The 23,849-nt window shown below is 29.6% G+C and overlaps 9 protein-coding genes, 1 non-coding gene and 1 pseudogene across 11 annotated transcripts, besides 3 other annotated features; 4 read left to right on the top strand and 7 right to left on the bottom strand.

Annotated features, from left to right (window-relative positions):
* Positions 1–343: 343 nt before the first annotated feature.
* Positions 344–640, bottom strand: TVAGG3_0347380 (uncharacterized protein; the record flags this gene model as incomplete). Its single annotated transcript, XM_001303952.1, has 1 exon — positions 344–640. The coding sequence occupies one exon, from the start codon at positions 638–640 to the stop codon at positions 344–346; it is 297 nt and encodes a 98-aa protein (XP_001303953.1).
* Positions 641–1,228: 588 nt separating this feature from the next.
* On the bottom strand, positions 1,229–1,966 carry TVAGG3_0347370 (uncharacterized protein; the record flags this gene model as incomplete). The annotated part of the gene is made up of 1 exon (XM_051230970.1): positions 1,229–1,966. The coding sequence occupies one exon, from the start codon at positions 1,964–1,966 to the stop codon at positions 1,229–1,231; it is 738 nt and encodes a 245-aa protein (XP_051100700.1).
* A 525-nt stretch (positions 1,967–2,491) lies between these two features.
* On the bottom strand, positions 2,492–3,250 carry TVAGG3_0347360 (uncharacterized protein; the record flags this gene model as incomplete). The annotated part of the gene is made up of 1 exon (XM_051230969.1): positions 2,492–3,250. The coding sequence occupies one exon, from the start codon at positions 3,248–3,250 to the stop codon at positions 2,492–2,494; it is 759 nt and encodes a 252-aa protein (XP_051100699.1).
* Positions 3,251–4,707: 1,457 nt separating this feature from the next.
* Positions 4,708–5,898, bottom strand: TVAGG3_0347350 (annotated as a pseudogene). Its single transcript has one exon. A coding segment is annotated over exon 1 (1,191 nt).
* A 720-nt stretch (positions 5,899–6,618) lies between these two features.
* Positions 6,619–7,084: a mobile genetic element.
* A 1,598-nt stretch (positions 7,085–8,682) lies between these two features.
* Positions 8,683–9,266: a mobile genetic element.
* A 628-nt stretch (positions 9,267–9,894) lies between these two features.
* On the top strand, positions 9,895–10,260 carry TVAGG3_0347320 (uncharacterized protein; the record flags this gene model as incomplete). The annotated part of the gene is made up of 1 exon (XM_001303951.1): positions 9,895–10,260. The coding sequence occupies one exon, from the start codon at positions 9,895–9,897 to the stop codon at positions 10,258–10,260; it is 366 nt and encodes a 121-aa protein (XP_001303952.1).
* A 71-nt stretch (positions 10,261–10,331) lies between these two features.
* TVAGG3_0347310 (armadillo (ARM) repeat-containing protein family) lies at positions 10,332–11,777 on the bottom strand (the record flags this gene model as incomplete). The annotated part of the gene is made up of 1 exon (XM_001303950.2): positions 10,332–11,777. The coding sequence occupies one exon, from the start codon at positions 11,775–11,777 to the stop codon at positions 10,332–10,334; it is 1,446 nt and encodes a 481-aa protein (XP_001303951.2).
* Positions 11,778–12,160: 383 nt separating this feature from the next.
* On the bottom strand, positions 12,161–13,495 carry TVAGG3_0347300 (uncharacterized protein; the record flags this gene model as incomplete). Its single annotated transcript, XM_001303949.2, has 1 exon — positions 12,218–13,495. One exon carries the CDS (start codon positions 13,493–13,495, stop codon positions 12,218–12,220), a length of 1,278 nt encoding a protein of 425 aa, XP_001303950.1.
* Positions 13,496–13,755: 260 nt separating this feature from the next.
* Positions 13,756–13,836, top strand: TVAGG3_0347290. The gene has a single exon. It is a non-coding gene; the product is annotated as a tRNA-Ser (tRNA).
* Positions 13,837–14,241: 405 nt separating this feature from the next.
* Positions 14,242–15,277: a mobile genetic element.
* Positions 15,278–16,450: 1,173 nt separating this feature from the next.
* On the top strand, positions 16,451–17,346 carry TVAGG3_0347270 (PQ-loop repeat-containing protein 1-like protein family; the record flags this gene model as incomplete). Its single annotated transcript, XM_001303948.1, has 1 exon — positions 16,456–17,298. One exon carries the CDS (start codon positions 16,456–16,458, stop codon positions 17,296–17,298), a length of 843 nt encoding a protein of 280 aa, XP_001303949.1.
* A 546-nt stretch (positions 17,347–17,892) lies between these two features.
* TVAGG3_0347260 (protein of unknown function, DUF563 family) lies at positions 17,893–18,834 on the top strand (the record flags this gene model as incomplete). The annotated part of the gene is made up of 1 exon (XM_001303947.1): positions 17,893–18,834. The coding sequence occupies one exon, from the start codon at positions 17,893–17,895 to the stop codon at positions 18,832–18,834; it is 942 nt and encodes a 313-aa protein (XP_001303948.1).
* A 149-nt stretch (positions 18,835–18,983) lies between these two features.
* On the bottom strand, positions 18,984–21,560 carry TVAGG3_0347250 (uncharacterized protein; the record flags this gene model as incomplete). Its single annotated transcript, XM_001303946.1, has 1 exon — positions 18,984–21,560. The coding sequence occupies one exon, from the start codon at positions 21,558–21,560 to the stop codon at positions 18,984–18,986; it is 2,577 nt and encodes an 858-aa protein (XP_001303947.1).
* Between the last annotated feature and the right edge of the window lie 2,289 nt (positions 21,561–23,849).

Below are 23,849 nucleotides of genomic sequence, written 5' to 3'. Positions count from 1 at the left end.
TCCTGTGTTGTTGTCTAAATGTCATGTTGTCTCATTTTTCAGAGAAGTTAATTAACCGAGTGACACATGGTGACGTAGTGACACCTTCAGTTCTTCAAAAATAATTCATAACTGCCTTCCTGCTGTGTTGTCAAAATGTCATGTTGTCTCATTTTTTCAGAGAAGTTAATTAACCGAGTGACACATGGTGACGTAGTGACACCTTCAGTTCTTCAAAAATAATTCATAAGTGCCTTCCTCCTGTGTTGTTGTCAAAATGTCATGTTGTCTCATTTTTTCAGAGAAGTTAATTAACATGGTAGCACCCTCAGTTATTCGAGACGTTGTCGAAGAGGAATAAAAATTAAATTTGGATTGAGTTTAAAAATTCATCTTTATTAAATTCATCTCTTCCAACCAATTTATTTATTCTATTAAATTCTTTTATTTTTGCTTCACTCAGTTTAATGATTGAACGATAAGTTTCTAATTTTTCAATTATTTCCTTCTTCTCTTTATCGTTTTCAATTACTTTAGTTTTATGGGCATCAACCCCACCGCATTGCGGCTTCTTTTTGTAATAGCATATTTTTGATTTAATTCTGTTTAGTTTCTTTTTATATTCATCGTCTGGACTCTTGGCTGCTTCGTTGTCACTCATTTCTTACGAAATAAAAAAATTAAATATTATTTAAATATAATGGGGTAATAAAATAAATCGGAATTTCTATTAATTTATTGTCAACTTCAACTAATACATTACCGTTAATATATCTAACAAATTCAGCTATTGTGTCAAATCTTCGTCTTCTTTTTGTCATTGATTTATCAGTTTTTCCATAATCGAGATGAATCAAAACTTTATCCCCTTGTTTAAAATTCATGAGCCCCGAATTAATTTGTTCACGTTTAACATCATTCAACCTTTCCATTTGCTTTCTAATATATTCCCATTCTTTTGAAATATCATTTTTCATTTCCACTGGTTTCATGTTTATAGTTCTATGCCATGTATTATTATAATAATATACTAACTGTTGTATGATGGAGTCATGATTTCCATCCCAGTATATCTGACCGTTAACCCCTAACGCATCTCTAAGAGTTCTCATTACCGCATCAACTATTTTATTATGAAACGTATATGGAGAGGATGAAAAGAAAAAATTAATTTGTGGGAAATAATGAGTCATAGTTGCCTGAAATCCTTTATCACCATCACCCCTGATATTATCTACTCTTTCATGATCTAGTAAGTATTGATAGCTCTTCTTGTTTCCTGTTCTGTTTTCCCTTTCACTGGAATGCAATATAAATATCTAGTGTTAATGTTAATGGCAAATAAATAAGTAACTTTTCCTTTTGAATATTCCAGATGATCGATTTCGTATGAATATGGATATGGTGCAAATGAAGGGCGACTAAATTTTTCCTTTAACGGTTGAATTTTCGGGTCAATTGGTTTATTTAATATCTTGAAATCCTTTTTAAAATCTTTTTGCTTCTTTAATGTTTGAAATGGATATAATAAAGTGAATGATGAAGGATTAACTGAAGGAGGAGGCGGTACTGTCGTTGGAGGTTTTGGTGTTGCAAGTGGTTTAATTTTATCTGCTTTGATTTTGGATGATGAAGTTTTAGTTGTTGATTTTCCTTTCATTAATTCTGGATGTATTCTATTCATTTGTTTTAAATATGCTGTATATAAAGGTTTGATATACTTTCCCGCTTCGAGTTTATGTTGAAGGATGAATTCCAAAAGTTGATCTTCATTTAAAAGTCGGGCTGAATATGGTTTAACTAATGAATCATAAATTAAAGCTTGTGCTTCATTTATGGTCTGAAGGACCTGGGCGTTTTGCACCTTTAGCTGTTGAACATTTGCTACTTTAGACCTCGGCTTTGGTTTTTGTGGCTCAGGATTATATAAATTATATAATTCATCAATATCTTCTTCTGTTAATACTTTATTTTTGAAATCTTTCAACTGTTTAAGTTGTGATTTAGTTTTTCCCTTTGAATATTCATTATTTTTAATTTTGTCTTTAATTTTAGAAATTATTCTATCATGATATTTCAAAATTTCATTTTTATAATATGGATAATAATATTCCATATCATCACCCGTTATATTGTTATCATATTTTTGGAGATATGCTTTTAAATCATAATAATCAAGAAAATTTTGATTAAACTAAATCAGCAATTAAAATTTTTAAATCTACGTTATCCATTTATATAAAAATAAAATCAATGTTTTAAGGGTGCCCACCTCTTTGAATCATAGTATCAAAACCATTATTTACATATTGAATCCCATCATTAACGGTTCCTTCTTCTAAACGGTATCAAATGGTGGCGGTTGTTGTTGCTGTTGATGCTGTGATGGGATTTAAAAAATTCGTTGTGGTTGATTATTTGGAATCTGAAAGTTAAAACCATTTGGTATAAATCGATTTGGTTCCTTTTGTCTCTTCTGTGGCATTTCATTAAAAATAAACTTTAAATTGTATTAAATAAATGGCATACAACATCCATTTTCACAACATACAGCCTTAGTGTGTGCTCCTGTTAATGCAGTCTTACCGATTGTTAAGCGAGTCATTGACCCGTTTTTAAGTTGTAAATTAATATTCTGACCATCAAATATCACTTTATCATTTATTATATCCAAATATTTTTTAGGTGTTAATTGCTTATTTTGTCGTAAACTAACACCTTTCATTTTTTGTGCAATCTTTTTAAAATCACTTCCATCAATTGAACCGTTGAATGATGTATAACACTTAGGACATAAAGCAACCATGTTATCACCTTGTTTCTCAATTGCTAAACCCAATAACTTTTTCTCATGTGCTTTTTCTTCAGCTTTATTCTTTAATTTAGGTTTAAATTTCTCATCAAAACAGAAGAAATCAAATGGTGCGAATTTGAAAATGTTTTTATCATAAAATTGTTTATCGGTAACAATTGCTTGAAATGCTTGAGTGTTAGGAAGATTTGGGTCGCCAGCGATTGCCCAATAAGATGAATCAGTATCACCTTCAATGAAATGAAAACGATTAACATCCATGCATTTATACATAAAATCATAAATGAAAACCAAATACCAGTATTTAGCATTATCTAAAGTGAAGAATGCCTCTTGTAAACATGTATCACATCTATAAAATCTATCTTTAAGCATCACTTGATATGTATCTTCACCTATTTCTCTTATGTTTTTAAACTTATTTGACATACATGCAACGCGTGCCTTCTGTGCATTCATTATTGCATCGTAACCATATGATCCATTAAGTGAAATCTTGCAAAATAAACTTTTTCCTTTATTTCCTTCTAATTCAGCCTTTTGTCTTTCGTTCATAAATTTGTTCGCAAATTCATTAAAACAAGTGTTTTTCGTAAATGTTAAAATTGATTGAATGTCATCATGATAAAATGAAATCTGTCTATTAGATACCAAAGATAATAAGAAGAAAATGGTTGATATTGGTTGTGTGTTGATGCTAACTGAGTTAATTTCTCTGTTTCTGGTCAACTGGTAGATTGTTTGATTTCATGTAATTATACATAAAACTGCCAATTGTTTTTTCATCTGTGATAATATCTAAGTTTCTTATTATCGGTAAAAAGTTTATGTAATCATTAATGTATTTTTCATCAATGTGACCCTTTACTTCAGCCACGAATAAAGTATTTTTCTTCTTAATTATTCCCAGTGCTTTTGCTTTCTTTGTTGCTGTATCACAAATGATAACACCATTCAATCTTCCCGGCATATACATTTTATGGTCAGTATATTGAATGAAATCATGAGGATTAGATGAAAATGATGAAGGATATAATGAATTAAAGTCAACACCAACGAAATGAGTCATAATGTTGGTGTGTCCTCATTTGATACAGTTTTAGTTTCTGGACTATATGAAAGTTTATTAATGTGCGTGATTCCTTTAAGATTTACTCTATGTTGAACATTTGATAAACCACCAGTAATTCCATTACGGAGAATGTGATAAGCTTCAACTGAATCTAAAGTCATTGGTAAATTATTTTTTAATGCATAATTTCTTAAATTGATTCTTAAACGTTGAACATCTTCATCTTTATTTGATTTCACGACATTGCAATAACAACACATTAACTGACAATTTTCTTTAGTATTGTTTTTCATTATCGATTCTATCCAATGTTGGTTTATTTGCATATGTAAACGCTTTACCACACATTTTGCATTTAGATGAAAGGATTAAATCGTGATAGTATTGAAATCATCCATTGAAACATTATTTTTAGTATCCCTTTCTGCTTTTTCATCTTGTTTCTTATATGATTCAATTTTATATTTCCAATACTTTTTCGTTAATTCAAAACTTGATTCTATCTCTTCCTCAGGATATTTTCATTAGGATTAAAGTCTTTATATGCTAAAGCGTAACGAATCATTGAAGCATTCGATGATAAAGAAAGATTATGAAGCATATCAATTTTATAAACAAATGTTTCTTCAATAATTTTATCAATTGGGTCAATCATAATTTCAACATCTTTATTGCAATAATGAATAAAATATTCTAATCTATTCTTAAAGTTTTTAGCATCATTGAGATATATTTGATAATCACTATCTGATATAGTTTCTTGAGTTAATGCTGAATAAAATGAATCTTTCGTGAATGGTTCCACTTTATATAATTCTTCTTCGTAATTCTCCCATGTGATGAATTGATAAGGGAAAAAGGATTTAACACGTGATTTATTGTTTCCGAAATCTTGAGTGAATTGGTCTAATGTCCCACCCGCTATATAATTTCTGATGTCAATAAATCTCAATTCATATGGAACGTTTTTTTCTTTACAATGATTTGCTTAAATTGTGAAGATGAACCCAGCATTGATTTTATTTTCCATTTTGCAGTGTTTAAATCACGAAGAATTAAATTTAAATCAAACTTTCCCGAATTAAAACCTATGATATTCACTTTATTGAATTCCTCATCTAGAAGTTCTTTAAATGCTTCCTTCTGTTTTTCATTTAATGTATGGGACTTCATTAATTCTTCATATTGTTCAATATTTGATTTAGCAACTAATGAACAGGTTGAAAATAAAAAACTCAATCCAATCAGAAATAAAAGAATCACTCGAAGTTAAGCAAAAATTCCTCGTATATGTTTTATCATTTAATTTAACCGTTGATGATACCATGAATGGTTTTAAGTAAGCGTTCAAAGTTGCACACTCAGAAAGTTGTAATTCTTCTTTAGTCTCTAATGTTTCGAAGTCAAAAGTAATATAATATCTTGTCGGTTGATAATATTCCTGCAATTATGAGCTAATAACCACTGATATATCTTCTGTTTCGTAATATGTGGTGCATATGGTTGCTGTGTCTTTTGCAACTGAACGTCTTGAATTAATCTTCCATTATTTTCTTTACATTTCTCACAATGCTTTAAAAATCTTCTTTGGTTTTTCCTTTCTGGATCATCACGGATAGAATAAACTTCTTCTTTACAATATGGACAAACTCTATAGCCGGTGAGTGCTTCAACGTCTGTTATTCTGTCAGCGTGAAGTTTTCCATTTGGACTCTGTGTTAATAAAATATTATTGTTTCAAATTCTGGATCTATCATTATTGATTCCACTAATGGAAAGTCTACCTTATTTATGTCCACGTCTTCTGGTTGAGATCACAATAATAGAAATCAATATTAACATTTAACATTCTCGCTAATCTCTCACTTTCTGATGAAATGTCAAACCCTTCATATGAATCTATTGCTTCATTTAAATAACTTCTACGAGTTTTAGGATTAACACCATCAGGAATGTTATAGAAGCGTTTAAATAACCTTCTACCTTCTGCTCTAATTTGATTATCATTCATTTTAGCGGTTCCGTTTTTGTTCATTTATGTAAGAATAAAAAATAAATAAAAATAAAGTTTATTTTTAAAGCCCATAAAATGAATTAAGAACACATAAATTTTTATCATCTGCGACGTGACGAATACATTTTAATTTACTCAAGAATGCGTACCCTGATACATTAAATCTAATTCCTGTCTTATTTAATTTCACAACTTTGAAAAGGAATGTATGAATAGCTATAAAATGATGAGAAGATGTTTTATGGGTTGCTTCCATTTTTTCTGAAATAAATGAATAAATATAATGTTTATAAGTTTTCATATCTTTTATATTCTTAATAACGAATGGTATAGACCTTTCCACTTCGTCTTCCTTCGGTGCTGTTCTTTCATATGAAACATTATTGGTATCTTCAATAATGAAACCACAATCACACAAAATTTTATATGTTCCAATGGTTTCTTTTGATATTTTATCTAATAAATCAAAAACTTTATCAACACCCGTGCATTTATTTAAATAATAATTTGTGTAAATATCATGATCTTCTTTCTTAATCGTATTAGTTGCATATGTCACGTTTTTAAGAGCTTTTTTGAATTTTTCGGAATCTAAAGGTGGTGAAAGTAGGATACAAGGGTATTCTTCATTATCAATAAATTGTAACTTATGTTTACAAATAAATTTAGTACCTTCTTCTGAAAGTGTTTCGTCTATTTCACCATCTAATAAATTTTGTGTTGATTCTGAGACATAATTTTTATATCTTTCTTCATGAGATTTCTGAACTTCTGATTCTGAAGATGGGATATTCATTAAACCCTCTACTTCATTTTCATTATATTTTTCAACTTCTCTTAATTCCTTAATTTTTTCATCTATTTCATCTCTTATTTTTTTCAGTCTTTCAATTTCATCGTATTCATCATCATCTTTAATTTGTTCTTCATAATATTCAGGGAAAACATCAGGTTCTTTAGGTTTTTCTTCTTTAGATGTGGGATATAAGAAATTTATAACATCATCTTTATTCATTTTTCCATCATAATCAAACTCATTTAAAAACTCCGCGAATTTTTGACAATTTCTTAAATAATATTTACTAACTTCATAACCCGCCTCCTCTAATATATCCTTTATTTTCTCATTTGTGAATCCTAATTTTTTAACGTTGTTAGTTTTGACGCTCATTTCATACAAAATAAAAATAAATTATTCAAAAATGTAAGACATGAATTTTTAAAGTTTATTTTTTCATTTTTTATTTCATTATGGTAGTGAATCTTTCATTCATGAAAATAATTATATCTAATTTCTTTTACTCGTTTATGAGGTCTTTGATTATGACTCCATTGATTCCATTCAGGATTTAAACAATGTTTAATTAATCGCGGAATATCTGACATCATCTATATATAGCTTCTTTTATAAAAGATAAAAAAATAAATTACCCAGATTTGCTTTACTTTTACCACCTCTCTAAAGCTGGGGACACCGCCTATCGTTGGGAGTAGCTATTAAATAGAACCACCAAGGGTATTTTTCGAACTGCTGGTGTAGTGGAAACATCCGACATAATGATTCATTATGCCAAGGTTTGATTCCCATTTAGCCAATTTTTTTCTTTTTTGGATCATGAATTTTTTTGGTCACTATAAGATTTGTTTCATGTTCTAAATCTGCTGCATATGTAATCTATTTTTATTTACCTATTTTTTACAAATCTATTGGATTGCCAAATTTGAATATATTTAAAATCATAAAACTCCAAAAAAACTATAAATATATGTTTTATGCATAGTGCCGATACTCAAATATCAGATTACTTAGATCCATGAATAATATCCGAATTTTTTTTCTTAAAATTAAACTTCAAAACTTCTTGCAATCTTATTCTTAATCAATTGTAAATTTTTAAAACCATTTTTTAAAATAATTTTGCGTAAATTTTATTCTCATGTTGTTTTAATCGAAAATTGATACATTTTCAAAAAAATAATATTGACTTATGAAATTCATTTTTAAGGTGAAATAGTATTGTTTTTATTAAAGTATATGAATAATATATAAAAAATTAATGAATAATATAAGCAGATTTTTAGTTTACAAAACAAATATGAGCAATGCAATTTCAAACTTTTGCTGGCAATTTCGATATTGCTCAAGTTTGTAGTATTTGTGATACCTATAACATCGGCTTAATCAAAATTCGATTTTTCTTATGAGTTATTGAGAAAATTTGATTGCAATGAGAAGGATTTCGACGTTTTTGATAAACTAAGAGCTGAGCTTTAGGGGTTCAGTTCATTTATAGCTGTAGTTTGATGCGTAGAACTCTTTTTTATTGTAAATTCTTTCAGCATGGAGATCGAGAATGAATCTTTTGAGAACTTTATGAGTTTTTACACCCGTAAAGAGGTCCTTCGAGGAAAGATAGTCCAGACTACATGAAGATGTGGGTTAACCAAAAAAATCCGATGGTTTCCCCATATTCATGTAGATCTTCGAAAAAATGAGCACCAAAAAAGCCAAAAAATAGGCTTTTTATTGGATTTGTACACTAGATCAATAATCTATTTAGGATCTGACACTCTTTTTAGCCAGAGATATGAGGTCCTTTCTAGGAAAACGATCTATTCATCCATAAAAAAAATGAATTATCGTTTTCCCCAGAAATTACATGGGGAGTGGTAAAAGTAAGGAAAATCTGGGTATTTTAAAATTAATGTTAATTTTTTAATGATTTATAAATAAATATATTTTAATGCATCGTCTATATATAGATGCAACAAAAAAAGTCACACAACCCTTCATATCCTACTACTAATATTGCTTATCAAAATTATATCTCTATTCTCTCATTTCTGTTTAGTCAATATCATTACACTCCTATTGTCTAATAACATGCTATTAATTTTCTTAAAATTAAAAAAAAAATATCAACTTTTAAAAACAGAAACTTAACATCCTTAGGTCAATGGATTTTGATGTGAGATACATTTAATCTGTTTTTCTTTTTTTATTTTAAATAATGGAATATTTATAGTTGTTATGGGTCTTACATCATGTAAAACGAATTTTCTTAAAGTAAATTTACTTTTTCTTCAATCTTTCTTACATATTTATTAAAAAAAAAATTATCAAAAAAAAGATGTTTTAGAATGAAAAAAAATAGAAAAATCTTCATTTATAGTCTTTCTTGAATGTATACGTTTTGATTTTTTTCTTTTTTAAAAAATTCAATTTCTAGAAAAATCGAGAAAAAATCATTTTCTTCTATTTTTTAGGACGCCATACCCATTGAAATCTCTTCTCAGGACGCCATAAACTATTCAATTATGGTGTAAACTTCTCAAAAATTGAATAGTTTACATCAGGACGCCTTAGGACGCCAAACCTTTACGCGCCCGAATCAATAATCGATCTCAAAAATAAATGAGCCCTTTTCATCAAAATAAGCATGGGTAACAGACACTTATTAGAGAAATCCAACTGTTTGAAACTCGATTTATTCGATGATTTGATGGGTGGATTCAATCCCCTCGAAAAGTTTTCAATAAATTTGTCAGGTTTCTCAATAGATAATTGTAATCAATTTGAGTATCTATGTCTTGATAAAGCAAACCCATATCAAGCAGGTCAAACTCTTTCATTATATGTCTGTATGAAAGAATATTACACTTAATGAGTAAATCGAATAATTTTGGATAAAGTTCATTCTTCTTCCTAGCCGTGTTAGATCACTATTATTGCCAATGTAACTGTAAAATAATATATTCTTTTTCCTTGTTATTTAATCCTTTTATCTTTTTGATATCATTTTTCGTCAAAATTGACTTTATGTTGTGCAAAAAGAAATTTTAGCAAAAATAAGAGTATTCGGAAGTTTTCAATGCTATCTTGGTTAGAATATGTCTCAGATGATAAAATGTGAATCAATAACGATATTTTTCAAATGAGAAGATTATGATTTCAAATAACCTCATTAAAGTCGCTAAGTTATGAAAAAACTAAGATTTAAATTCATTTTTTCTTGAATGAACATCGATGAAGCAAACGTTATATCTTGTCATTGCTTCGACGATGATTCAGGACTAATGTATGGATTCTTGACACCATCAGGAATTCATTGGCTTCCTGAAAAATCGGTTTCAGAGTCACAAATTAAACAATATTGGGAAAATATCATTCAATTTGATAATAATATCGATATCGAACCGATTTCTAATAAAATCATAAAAAGACTCGTCAACACGCTTGGAAAAAGTTATTATCTTCTTTACAATGAACAAATACTTGATAAATATCAATTAGTTCCGAATTCAACAATGAAAGAAGTATTTCCTGTTGAATTGGCCACTTTTGTAGAAGATTTGGTCAAAGATCAGCTTTATAAATTCTAAATCAACGGTAAAATATCAAATCAAACAGAATTTTTGTATTAAAACGATATATATTTACAGTTTACAAACAATTATTCTTCCTTCGAATTAATTTCATTAAATTTATTTGTCAAAACATCGCCAAGATCTTCAATATCTTCCCAATCATTTTCTTCGATGCATTCTAGTAACTCATCTAAGCATTGCTGCATCATTTCAAGTTTTGCAAATTCCGGATTCAAATTTACAGCATTAATCATTATTTGCATGCATGACTTGCATTTATCATGCTGGTTTTGTGCGAAATCTACAACTTCAGTGATAATTCCACTGTTAATAATATTATTATAATTTTCTTTATCAGAGAACTTCGATATCAAGATAACTACATCGGTAATGAGGTCCTTTGTATCTAAATCTATATGTTCCCATGTTATTTTCATCAAATTACACAAACTCGATACGTCCAAATTAACAATTGATTTATCAAAATGTAATTTGCTGTAAATCAATGTCAAACCCGAAAAAAGAAGCTCATGATGTTCCACTTCTGTTAATCTAGAGATTATGTAGTCCATTGGAACAGAAGCAGAAATATCTGCAATGATTTTCTTTGTCTCTTTTTTGTTTGTCTCTTCGTCGTATATATGTAAAGAATTTGAGAAAATATCAAATTTTATTTTTTCACAGTCAGGATTGCATGGAATATCAGGAACTGTCTGGTAAATCGAAAAGGAATTGAACATGTGTATCAAATCTTCATGGTTTGTTATCATTTCGTTGAGTGCACTTAAACAATTTGAAATGATAATTTCATCTTCAAAAAATATATTTGAAGCAAGAAAATTAAAGAGTTCTAGGATGTATTCGGCTGTTTTTCTGTCGAGGTATGTCTTTGATTTAAAATATTTGTATAAAATGCGAACAAAATTTATTGAAATTAGATGATCGCTGCTCAAAGCATTGGCATCAAAAACGTAATATGTTGTATTTAAGCAGTCAATAAAATCTTGGTTGATTGATAGAATAAATGCATTGTTTTTTGAGGAATTTTCGATAATTGAAAAAATAATTCCGACTCTTAAGATGTAAAGTGAATTTTCATAATCAGTCCTATCTTCTAGGATCTTCATAAATGAATCAAGTAATTGATCGGGATCATCATCGGAAACATCGATTATAAATTTGGAAAAATCTGCATTTTTCGTAAGAATGGTATCCATTAGTAGGAGTAATTGAGTAATAATTCCGATGTACTGTTCATTGTAGAAATTTTGAAAATACATTTGTATTTCAAAGAATAAATTGCGAACATTATCTAATGATTTGGTTGCTTCTTTAGGTTTTGAATTTATTTCTTCAATTAATGTCTTCAATAAGGAAGAAATTGCTTCAATTTGATTCGGATCTGAAGACAAAAATTCATCAATTAATGAAGTAATCTGATAGAATTCACTCCCATAGCCTTTGATACCCCATTTGGCAGTGACTTCTATCTCATCTTCAGTATCATCTTCACCTAACTTGTAATCATCCATTCAATAAAATGAAAGGGAAGTTCACTTCGGTTTTTTTGGAAAAATTTCTTCCACTTTCAAAGAAATTGCAAACTTATTAAAAACAATTCCTTGTTTACTATTAAAGCATAGCTTGATGCTTTGTTAATGATATAAAAACAAATCAATCCTAATTTATGTCTCTCATTCAAAATTTTAAATGTCTTTTATTAAAATTTGAAAGGTTTCTCCTATATGGAGACCATAATTATGAAATTTTACCTGAGAAAAAATTCCAGAACACCAAAATATCAAATTCCAGAACTAGGATTAATCTTCCTTGTATAGATACAGCACACTTCCAGTTATCATAGTGATGCTCCTTTTTTGAAAAAAAAGTTAGAGGCAATGTCAATTAATCAAAATAGTAAATTCATATATTTATAATAATAAAAAATTCTCTATAAAATATAAGATAAAAATTACTTCTTATCAGAAGTAGCTGCAGTTTGTTTTGGCTGGAGTTCCTTTGGAAGCTTCGATGTATCTTGTTCATCGATGCAATAATATCTGGCTGTTTGAGCGGACTTGAAATTCTCTGGATCGAATCCACCATAATTCTCATTGCAGATTTTAGTGCGTGGTTCCAAATAGTTGTCAATGAAATTCTTCCATGTATCAGGTTGTGAAATCTTTTGGTCGGCAACAAGCTTATTTATTCTCTTTGCTATCTTATCGAGACATCCCCAATAAGATGCAGCAATTTGTTTCTTATTTGATGTCAATGAAATGATGTTTTGAACAACAGGTTGTAGATCAAAATCATTCAAGTTTGATGAGGATGAAACATCTCTCACAGCATCAACTAATGAAATCGCAAGGAAGTTATTTGTTGGAAATGCCGTGATGTTTGTATTTAGATACATAAGAACTTTGTACATCTGTTCTGTAGTAACTGTTGTAGTAGCTTCATAATTTAACATGAATTGGACTGCAACTTTTTTGTTTGATGTGAATTCTGGTGTTGATGTTATAAATGTCGAAACATCAGATTGAACGCTTTTAACAAACTCTGAAAATGAAGCTAATAACTTTTGCTGCTCTTCATTCAAACTAATGGTTTCATTGTTTGTTTTCTTTGATGTTGCAAAAAGTTTCGGCCTCTGAAGAGTTGATCCTGAGAAAAAGATTTCTTCAGATGAAACTAAGTACTTAAATGAGAGTTCGGATATTTGTTTGTTATCGCTTGTAGTAGCATACTGTAAAAATGATTTGAGAGACTGTTCTGAGCAAATTTGACTTAATAATGTGGATGAAATTTTGAAAGTCTTGATATAGTATAAAGAAGCTTGGAAAACTTCTGGTATTTGCTTTGAAATGTATTCATTTAGGATTTCCCAGGAATTGAATATATCAAACCAATTCTTTTCTTGCTGAGCTTGATGCTTAGCAATGTTAATTAATAATGTAAGTATTGAACCTTTCTGGATGTGGTCAAGAAGTAATTTGAAAAATGAAGTTGACTCTTCTGCACTCAAAGAAAGGATTGGATTATGGATTAATAAAATGTGTTCAAGAACCATCATAGTGCGTACATAATCGCCATCTCCTGTTGTAAGCCTTTCAGTGAGAATGTCAATATACATCTTGTAGTTTGTTTCGAGGAATTCTGCAACTCTTGGATAGTTGGCTACTAGAATATAAAAGCTTCTGTTCGACAATAAGTTTTTAGGATCAATGACTTTGGGAAGCGCATGCATATTAATGTTTTTAATTTGTTCAATAACAAATTGAGTGAATAAAGGAAGGTTTCTGGATAAACCAGGAAGCGAAAAATCACTTTTCAAGAAGTCTGAAAGGGAAATACGTTTGGTTTTTAAGCCCATTTCAAGCATATTGGCTCCATTTCTAACAAATTGATATGACATCAAATGATTTTAATCGTATGACCAAAATCTTGTTCTCCAATCAAAATGCCTGAGTTTTATCTTAGAGGTTATCCATATTTTATCTTCGTAATGACGGCTTGGCCGAGTGGTTAAGGCGCGGGATTGCTAATCCCGTGGATTTATCCGCGTGGGTTCGAATCCCATGGTCGTCGTTGATTTTTTCTTTTTCCATCTAATATATTTTTTTTTCTGTAATCTATATTCACTATCTACGTATCAATTTATTTGATAAGGGTTCAAGAAAAATTTTCATTTATTCATAAGAATTATATTAATCTTCCACGGCTTTTTAAACTATCATGTTAACATTTGTCCACATAATTCAAATTACTAATATGGTTGTTACCATTCTGAGTATTAGTGAAAATTATCCGATTATAAGATAATCTTTTTAATTTTTCATTTGTATACAAATTTAACTGTTCTATATCAAATTATCTTTATTATTGATTATTTTAACTTATTTAGTTTTCTTATTTAACTGATTAATTTTCTAAAAAAATCAATTTAATATTTCAAAATTCCAAAAAAAAATTGAATTTATAAAAACATATTAAGGGTGCACACGAGAGGATCATGTAAACTTCAGAATTTAGAACCTTATTTTTAGGCATTATCTTGGCTACCTATTTAGGCTCGAAAAGCAAAAAATATCAAAAAATACAACTTGAGTCCATTATGACCCTTTCATGGAGGTAGTTTTTATCCGCTAGTATTTTCCCTTTGAATCTCTTTACAATTCGAAATCAAATTCAAACCTCAGTAGAAGAAAGGAAGAATCGACTTACTACGGTTGTAATACGAATAAATACATATATTTAATTATTTTTATTTACATAATAATTGTTTGAAGCTCATATTCCATCAAATTTTTAAATAAAAACATTAAAATGTTGAAAATGTTCATATATTTTAATAGGGTTTTGGCACTTTATTGAGGAATTACTACATACATAGTCGAACTGAACTTGATATTTTGAAATTTAAATTATTTATCAAAATTAAAATTTAACTTGAAATTTATAATTATTTAGTCATATTTTGCATAATTCTAAGTAGATTTTGTAAAAAATCAAGAAAGAAAAATTTTAACGTGCTTTATTTTTTCTTTTTTATAATAATACATATTATTATATAATTAACATATTCATAATGTTTCACCCTTTCAAAAATATAATCCTCCTCTCAAATAAACGTACATACGGGTGGCCTCTTTTTTCAAAAAATTAAAATTTGAAATTTTGGGCTCAAATATTAGAGATTTTTTCAACCTTCAACGATATATGTTGTCTATATCAGACCTCCTTTCTTTTTGATACTTAACATTGTTCCTAAATCTTAGCCGTTAAGGCTGTTCTGAAAATATTTTTTTTCGAAAAAATTCGAAAAAATTCTTAAAATTCAAAAATCCCTTAATTCCTGAGGATTTTGGAAAAAAGTTTTTACATGAACATGTGTATATTATATGAAGTATATTGATAAGGTAAAAATCAAATTTTATTGCATATTCATCGAGAAAATAAACTTACGAATCCCTCAAAATTGAGAGGGTAATCCTCCTCCTCTCAAATAAACGTACATACGGGTGCACCCTTAAAGAAATGAAGGATTTCTACTCATTTTCTCGATTTTAAAAAAAAATTGGAAAATTAGTGACGGAGCAAACAACAAGACTTTCGTTCCTTCTTGACCATTACCTCATTCCAAACGATAACTCTTCGAAATTTTTATCTTATATTGTTTCTCCATGCATAGCAAAGATATCTCAGATATTAGATAGAAAAGTTTAAACGCTTTGGCAATACTTCAAAATCTTCTAATTGTTACAATCCTACTAAAGGCTTAAAATTTTTTCTTATCAAATTATTCTTCAATTCCATTAAACGATAAACACAGAATACAAAGATCAAGTTTAATTTCTTAATACAGTATACTTATTCTTTTAAATCCTGCTTTATAATTTCCTTGTTTTGCAATTTAATCCTAGACAAGCAAATCATTCTCAGCGGAACTTTTTAGCATCCATCTCTAATTATTTTAATCAGATACCTTTAGTATTTAACTAAATATACTCAAACGCCTATTCCATCAAACTGGATTACACCACAATCGTAAAAATGCTTTCACATAACAGAAATTTACTTAGAATTCTTTTATCGAGTAAAATGTTTACATATTTTTAATACGATTCTTTTTTTTTAAAGGTATGTGAGTAAAGATAAAATTTTAAAATCCCATACTATGTGTATTTATGACACGGGGTATATACTATAAAGGTTTTAATTTTATGATATCGAATCAAATCTATAGTTCGATCTAAGATAGTTTTATTGAATCATTTCATTGTGTAGGTGTAAAACATATGATCCATTATGTTATCTCTTCGATTTTTTTAATTCATGTTCATATTGAATATTTGCTTGATTTTCAATTGCAGAAAGCTTGAAAAAGTTAATATAAATTCGTCTTGAAACTATAAGAGATGAAAAAGAAAATTTGATATTTAGTTAAATAGGGGATCATCTGATTATATTAACCAAGCATTATAGAGGTCAAGTTGTAGTATTGAAACTAGTGTAGCAATTGTTCGAGGTCTAGAGGACTTCGCGTGACATTGGAACAGTTTCAATTCTGAATTCTTCAAAATAAGATTTTTATTCATTTTCAATTTGTTTGGATAATGGGTTAATTAGTAGCTTTTTTTGATAAAAAAAATTCTATTTCAAATTTACAATTATCGTTTTTAATTCAAATTCTTAGATTCAGAAATTATGTCTTTAGCATTATTTCCACTAGATATTATATCAAAAACAATATTACAGCTAATACCAAGGTTTCCATACATGATGATGGATGGAATGCTAATGCTTTTTCCCACATTTGGATACTTTGATCAGATTCGATTAATGATTCTGAAGAATAATCCAAACATTTATGCGTTAAATTTATGTTTAATCTTGATTTCACAAGGACTCATCAAAATTACATTCTTCATAGATGAACCTTTTCCGATTGTTTTATTCGGTCAAGGTGTAGGATTATGTTTTGTAGCATTTTTACACACGTTCCTCCGTTTTAGGCTTCTCGCAAAAAATCCCACTAGTGAAATACCTCATTTTGGCAACAATACTTCGATTGTTTCACAAATTTTCGAGACAATTACAAAAAATCCAAAAAAGGCAATGAATATCTTTTCAGCATTAACATTTTTAGAATTTTTTACGTCAGTTCTCTTTTACTACTTGATATTTTTCATTTTTTATATAATTACAAAGATTATTTGCGGAGTCCACACTGCAGTAAATATATCTTCGATTATAGCAAACTTAATAGATGCGCTTGTTCCTCTTCCAGTATTTTCTTTAGTTGTTATACACAGTAATATTGAATCAGTCTCTATTGTTCTCATCATACAGTATGTATTTGGAGATATGTTTAAGATCTTCCTATGCTATGTTACTCATTCTCCCTGGCCTTTTATTTTCGGTTCTACCCTGCAACTTATTCTCGATTCAATTGCAGGAGCTAAATACACTTACCTTTCCATAAGAAACGGAAATAATGCAGCTGCAAAGTCTGAAGCGAATTCAACAGAAGAATCTGAAGAAGATTAATTATTTTACAGATTTATTGGTTTGAAGAAAACCAAAACTATATTATAGAGCTATTTTTGTGTGTATTGTATAAATTATTGATAAATTTCAAAAATATTTTATAATTTTAATTTTTTTTTATAGTAAGTCAACACATATCTTGTCTTTCCTCATTAAACTGATGGCTGCAAATACCCTTTATCATTTCTCTCTTCATTTGGTAGAGCTTACATTTTTCTGAACTTTGGATTTAAAATATTACCATCATTGCACTTTTACTTTGAATGTCAATCCAATTACTTGCTAATTATCATTTTTCAATAATGCATGATTTTGCATCCAATAATGGATTTTAAGATAATCTTCAAGAGCATAAATTGGATAATAATTTTACTCTCACTACCGATGATTTTGCTTTTATGGAATTTCCAACAAGCACCTCAGTTAATAGATGTAAAATCTTTTTCCCATTCACTAAAATTTGATTATCCTTCATTAGAAATAAAATATCTTTTACCGTTCAATTCTACTTCGAAATTAATTACCGATTTTGCTCAAGGATATCCAACTTATTCTCCGGAATATATCGGAAATACAAAAATTGCAGATGTATTTATGCATGCATTTAACAATATCTACTATTTCAATTACAAGAATGTTATTTGCAGAACAGATCTTTCTTTTTATTTTAACAATACAATTTATATTAATAGCATCCAATGCAGACCAAGATTTTTTAATTATTCAGCAGAAGATCATCCGATAATAGATATAAAATATAATAGCTATGATGATGTTATTTGTATTGGACATCAACACTCGACAGACTTTGGCCATTGGATGGTAGAAATCTTTCCGCTTTATTGGTATATACCCAAAGATGTTTTAAATCGAAGTATTATTGCAGTACCTAGAATCTCTCAATTTTTTGTTGATTGCTTGAATATTCTAGAAATTAAAAAGTCAAGAATTATTTATGGAGATGACCTTTATTTCCATGCCAAAAATCTACACACCGTTAGAGCTCCTTACTGTGATTATATCTCATACCAAGGAATGATTAATTTCAGACGAAATATAGTGAAGTCTCTTTCACTAGATAAAATCCAACCATTTCGCTTCGTATTTTTCAATAGGAAAAAAGGGATGTCTAGACATCTTGGAAATTTTGATTTGTTGCTAGAAGAAGCCTCACGTAAGTATCAGAATATATCCTTTGAACAAGGAGTATTTTATGATAGGATTGTTGACCAGATAAAGTATTTTAATGAGATGAAATTATTACTGGCTGTTCATGGGGCCCTTATGGCCAATTTAGTATTTATGCAGCCTGATACATATGTTATTGAAATCCAGATGGAAAAGGGACAGTTCTGTTTCTTGAGAACCGCCATTTTTACTGGTAAAAAGATTACTGTTGTTCGAGATCAATCAATATCATATAGAGCTGTTCGAGATAATGTGTTGAATTTAAGTATTATCATGCCTGCTGTTGACTCAGTAATGAAGAATGTATATGGCTCAAATACATTTAAGAGGCTCTATGTTGATGACTAATAAATATATTTTGTTTGTAGTTTCTTTTTATATAATTCATTCATTTTTTACTTACAGAATTAGAATGATTTTCTTGGTTAAAAAAACTTTTGAATTTAATGAGCAACAAAATAATTTTATAATTAAAACAAATCAACAAAATAAATTTATTATTTAACAATTTGCACGAGTGCAAGTTCGATTTCTTTCTGAGTATTCATGAAGAAGAGATCTCCGCATATTGCTTTTCCTTCTGTGAGTTCGAATGGGAAGCCATTAATATTCATTATGACATTTCTATTCTCAATAAATGTTGTAGCTGCAGTTGTTTCTGCAGCATCTTTATCGATTTCGAACATTTGTTTGAGAATTCTCACAGCGAAGAGCAATAATCCAGGTCTTTGCAAGAGTGAAACAACCAATCTCATCACATCCATTGAAGCAGGAATTGCTTGCAATTCATTGTTAAGCATCTGATCTTCGGATTGAAGAACTGTCCTCTCTTTTTCAATGATACAATTTATTCCTGGAACATTCATTATAATCTGGGGCACTGTATTCATTACAAGATGCCCGTTATTGAATCCAACACTCATTGCTTCTTCGTATCTCTTAACAAATTTCTCTACTTCTGGTATCATCTTGACGAGTTCTGCTACCGTGTATCTAATTCTGTAAGCGCTTTTGACGTTTGTTGCATTGTTTACTTGGAGGCTTGCAAGTGGAACAATTACAACAGCACTTGGAACTTTAGAAGAAACACAGAGGTAAAGATTGTGCATTGGCTTCAATTCGATGTTCAACGTGAATTTCGAATTGTAGACAAGTTGGAAAACAGTTGGTGATGACCAGCTGAGAAGTTTCCATCCAGGACGGCGTCCGATACCTTCTAGAGTGACCATTGCGATACTTGAGTGTATCAGGTACGCGATGAACTTTGTATCAGCCGAAGATGTGATATCGGCGTAAGACAAAGAGTTATTGGAAGTGAAGTTTTTAATGAAGCGAGTATCGACTGAAGGGACAGAGTGTCCGAGGCGTATTGTCTGGTACTTTGAAGTTAATCCTTCGAAGACGGAATTGCTTGAGAAGGACACGCAGAAGAAAGCAGTCTCGCCCATTCCATCGATTTTACAGTTTGTTAAGAAGCTTCCTTCCTGGTTGAAATTGAATGTATCTCTTAGCACAGAGTCAACAGTTGCAGATCCGAAAATCATATGTCCTGAGAGATTCATGTAAGAAGTGAATTTGTGGAGGAGTTCGATCACAAGTTCAGCTGATCTTGCTGTGTGAATTTCTCCTGAAAACTGGAAGGCTCTCTCTTTAAGAGGCAAGCAAGCAGAATTGTCAAAGATGATTGTCAATCTCCATTGATTTCCAACTGTATTTATTTTTGCAGAGGAGAGATGCGAATACGAGAATATCAATCCATTGGCAAATCTCTCTGTTCTGTACTTATTTTCCTTTAAGAGATATTCCACTTCTAGAATGAATATGAATGTTGAAATGTAGATTTCCATCTGATGCATGCTTTGCTTGATATCGAGTTCCTTAATTAAGCTTCGAAGCTTGATAAGTTCTGGGCAAATGTATTCATTTCCTTCGAGATCAACGACTTTTATTGTTGGTTTCAATCTATCCACGCCAAAGAGAACTTGGAAATGTGGAGCAAAAGATAAAACACATCCAAAGATATAGTTACGATTTGCTTCTGACGTGATAGAAAGAGAAGGGGAAATAATGAGATTAAAAAACTGCTGGAATAAAAGAGGGAAAATTTGTACATGAAACTGTCTACTGTCTGAGATATTTCGATCAAAGCAAAATTTGGTGACAAATGCTTCAAAATCAACAACGTACTGGTTCTTTTCTTCATCTATTGTTATTTTCGCGTCTTCTTCACTGTGAGAATATAGTCTATATGAAGAAAATTTGGAGTGCTTGATATCGAAATCTATGGTCAACTTGAAAGCAGTTGAGTTTGAGGAAAGAGTGATTGCCTTCGATATAGGAATCCAGTTTCTGCAAAGGTGTGAGTAGTAAACTGTATCGCGCATTGTGCTAAGAATCACCTGCAATTCTGTTTTGAAACGATCCATTATCGAAAAATAGATTACAACCGGCATTCCTGGAGAATCTGTTGTATCGATATTCGAAAACGTGTGGCTTGTAAAGAAATTCGTAAAGTAGTTGCATTCATTATTGTAGATAGCTCGTGGGATGTAATATGGAATGTCACTAAATACAACAATACCATCTTGGCTATATGTGATTTTGAATTTATTATTGATATGCATCTGCTCGTTGAATTCGATTTCCAATCCATTTTCGATTCTGGAAATGCAATAATGAAAATCTTTCTGATAGTTAACAAGCAAGTCGGCAAAGATAGACATCTGCCCTGATACATAAAATGTATGTAGAATCCTATGGATTTTTGAAATGGCTGCAGATGGCTGTGTGAGGCAATCTTGGACAATTTTAGTAAGCTGAATAAATATTTCTTTTGATAAGTGCTTCGTTTTTGGATACTCAATCGAGTAGGATTCCAGTTTCAAGTTAAGAGTTTTCGAAATTCGAATAATGTATTTATATTCGTTTTTGAAATATATAAGAAATCTGTCAGCTCCAAGGCATTTCCATTTAATGTAAGGATGCACAGAGCATGAAAACAGTTCTATAAGTAGCTGAATTTTATAATTGTCACCTACCACAGTTTCTATTTGATAAATAGATTCATCAAGCATGTCTTCTAAATTTTCTTGATAATTTCGATTAGTTCCTTGGGATTGAAAGGGAAATAGATATTTAGACGTGTTAATATTGTTCCTTTGTAATTTTCTCTGTTGTTTGAAATAATATTTCAATGTTGGCGATTTCGCAAACCTAAATGAGGCAAGTAAACGCGAAATGATTACTGAACTTTGGTATAACGACCGCAATAATTTGTATCTGGAATTTGGAAAGGATGGATTTGCTTTGCAAGCATCATTTATCATCACTACGCATTTGTCTATAGAAGCTGAAAGCAGTCGATGAAGTTCTACCATCCTTGTCCCCTGGCTTGTCGCAGCCATTGAGGATTTTGTATTCAAAACTAAACTACAAAATATAATAAACCCAAATATATCTGAGTTGATTTCAGCATCGAAAAATATTTCATAATCCTGATAAGTTTAATGGAATATTAATACGTTGTTTTTGAATAATTGAATGAGCTTGTTAGTATTTGAAGAATAAGTATTCTGTATTGTTTATACATATTAAAAAGAACAGAACGTATCAATCTTTAAATAAAATCCCTGCCAGATTTATTTTTTATTTTTCAATTATGATTGATATGTAAAATGAAATCGGAATAAAGCAAAATACGATTAAATTCGATTGTTTTGTGATTAAAAAAAATGAATTCATTATTTTACGATAACTTTTTTTACTATATATAATTCATCTAGTGCAATTTGGATACTAGAAAAATTGAATGAAATTAGTATTTTAAAGAAATTTCATTTCCATTAAATTTTCTAATGGGATGAATATTTGTCGTTGTTATGAAGTTAAATTTATTTTAAATTTAAAATATTATATTTTTACTCTTTTAAAATATTTTATTGATCATGAAAATTGTAATAAAATTCAAATTTTTCAGAAAAACTTAGATATATTTTTGTAGTTGAAAAAATCTAATAAAGCGCTTCAAATATTTCAAATATCAAATATGGTTTTATGATAGCATAAGTGCAATTTCCAACCATTACTTATTGCAAAATATTAAGAAAAAATAGAATTTTAAAATTACACTATCTATTCAATAACCATTTTAACACGATGCTACACATGACCACTGAAATTAAGATCAGCATATTTTATATTTTTTCAAAAAATATATTCAATTTTTCTTTTGAGGATGTTTTATTGTCGTCTAGAAAAGTGACAAAATTATTATTGTCGTCAGACGACAATAATAATTTTTGTTTTAAAATTCGTACAATTCATTTCTAACATTTTAATTTAGATCGGAACATGCTCTATTATATATAGAATCATGTGGATATGCAGTGGATGTATGGTTGTATATCATGCAACTTGATCACATTAGATTAAAGTTGTTTTTGACATATAACAGATAAAATTCATTGGTTCATATCGGAATACCTATAGTAATGCATAAAATATAGAAATAAGTGCAAAAACACATATTTTAATTTTTGGAGATTCTTTATCTAATTTTATTAAATGGTAAGAGATGTGTTTGACATTGTGTTATAATTGTAATATATGTTTCTATACTACTTCTAATGTGTTTATTTGTGTATCTCACAGAATGAATATAGAGAATATATTCCAAAACTTTATTATTGCAATTATTAAAGTTTGCAATAGTATCGGGTTATTGAAATGTGAAATAGTTAGATTTTACTGTGAACAATAGATAATTTAATAAAATGAATATAAATAGTTTCATTTTTAATTTATATATTTGAATTAATTATTTTATACAACACATAATGAATATTACTACTTGAGATCCTATTATTGGTTTTCTTCATTAAAATAGTCTAGTTTTATAACCAATTTTGGAAATCTCAGCACAAAATTGCATTTTCAACTGATTTGAGCCAGGAATATTCATTACTATGCTTTTATAGGCTGGACATATGAAATAGAAATCAAAATTCTCAATGTTTTTAATATAATTTATAGTATATATTTCAGGAGCTGCAATGGAAGCAAAAATCGCTCCAGTAGTACCAGTAAGCCTGGAAGGAAGCCCATTCTCATGGTTTGGACTTCCTTCAAGGCTTTCTTGGATAAAATAAATCTTAATTTATTGTTAAGGGAGTATTTTTTCAGGAACTGGTCCCTACTGTGGCCAAAACTTCGTAATAGTCCGTTCTCAGGGCCAGATTCCTCTCCTGCCGCCATAGATCATGGCAGCATTTGAGAAAGCTGGCTCTGAGAACTGTAAGCGAGGTTGTAGCATCTGTAGAGGTCAGATCCTGCATTTTTAAGTCTTTCAGGATCGAGATGATAGG

Source organism: Trichomonas vaginalis, chromosome V (genome assembly GCF_026262505.1).
Source record: "Trichomonas vaginalis G3 chromosome V, whole genome shotgun sequence".
NCBI lineage: Eukaryota > Parabasalia > Trichomonadida > Trichomonadidae > Trichomonas > Trichomonas vaginalis.
Note: the sequence above shows the minus strand (reverse complement) of the source record. Positions and strands in the feature narration are given on the sequence as shown.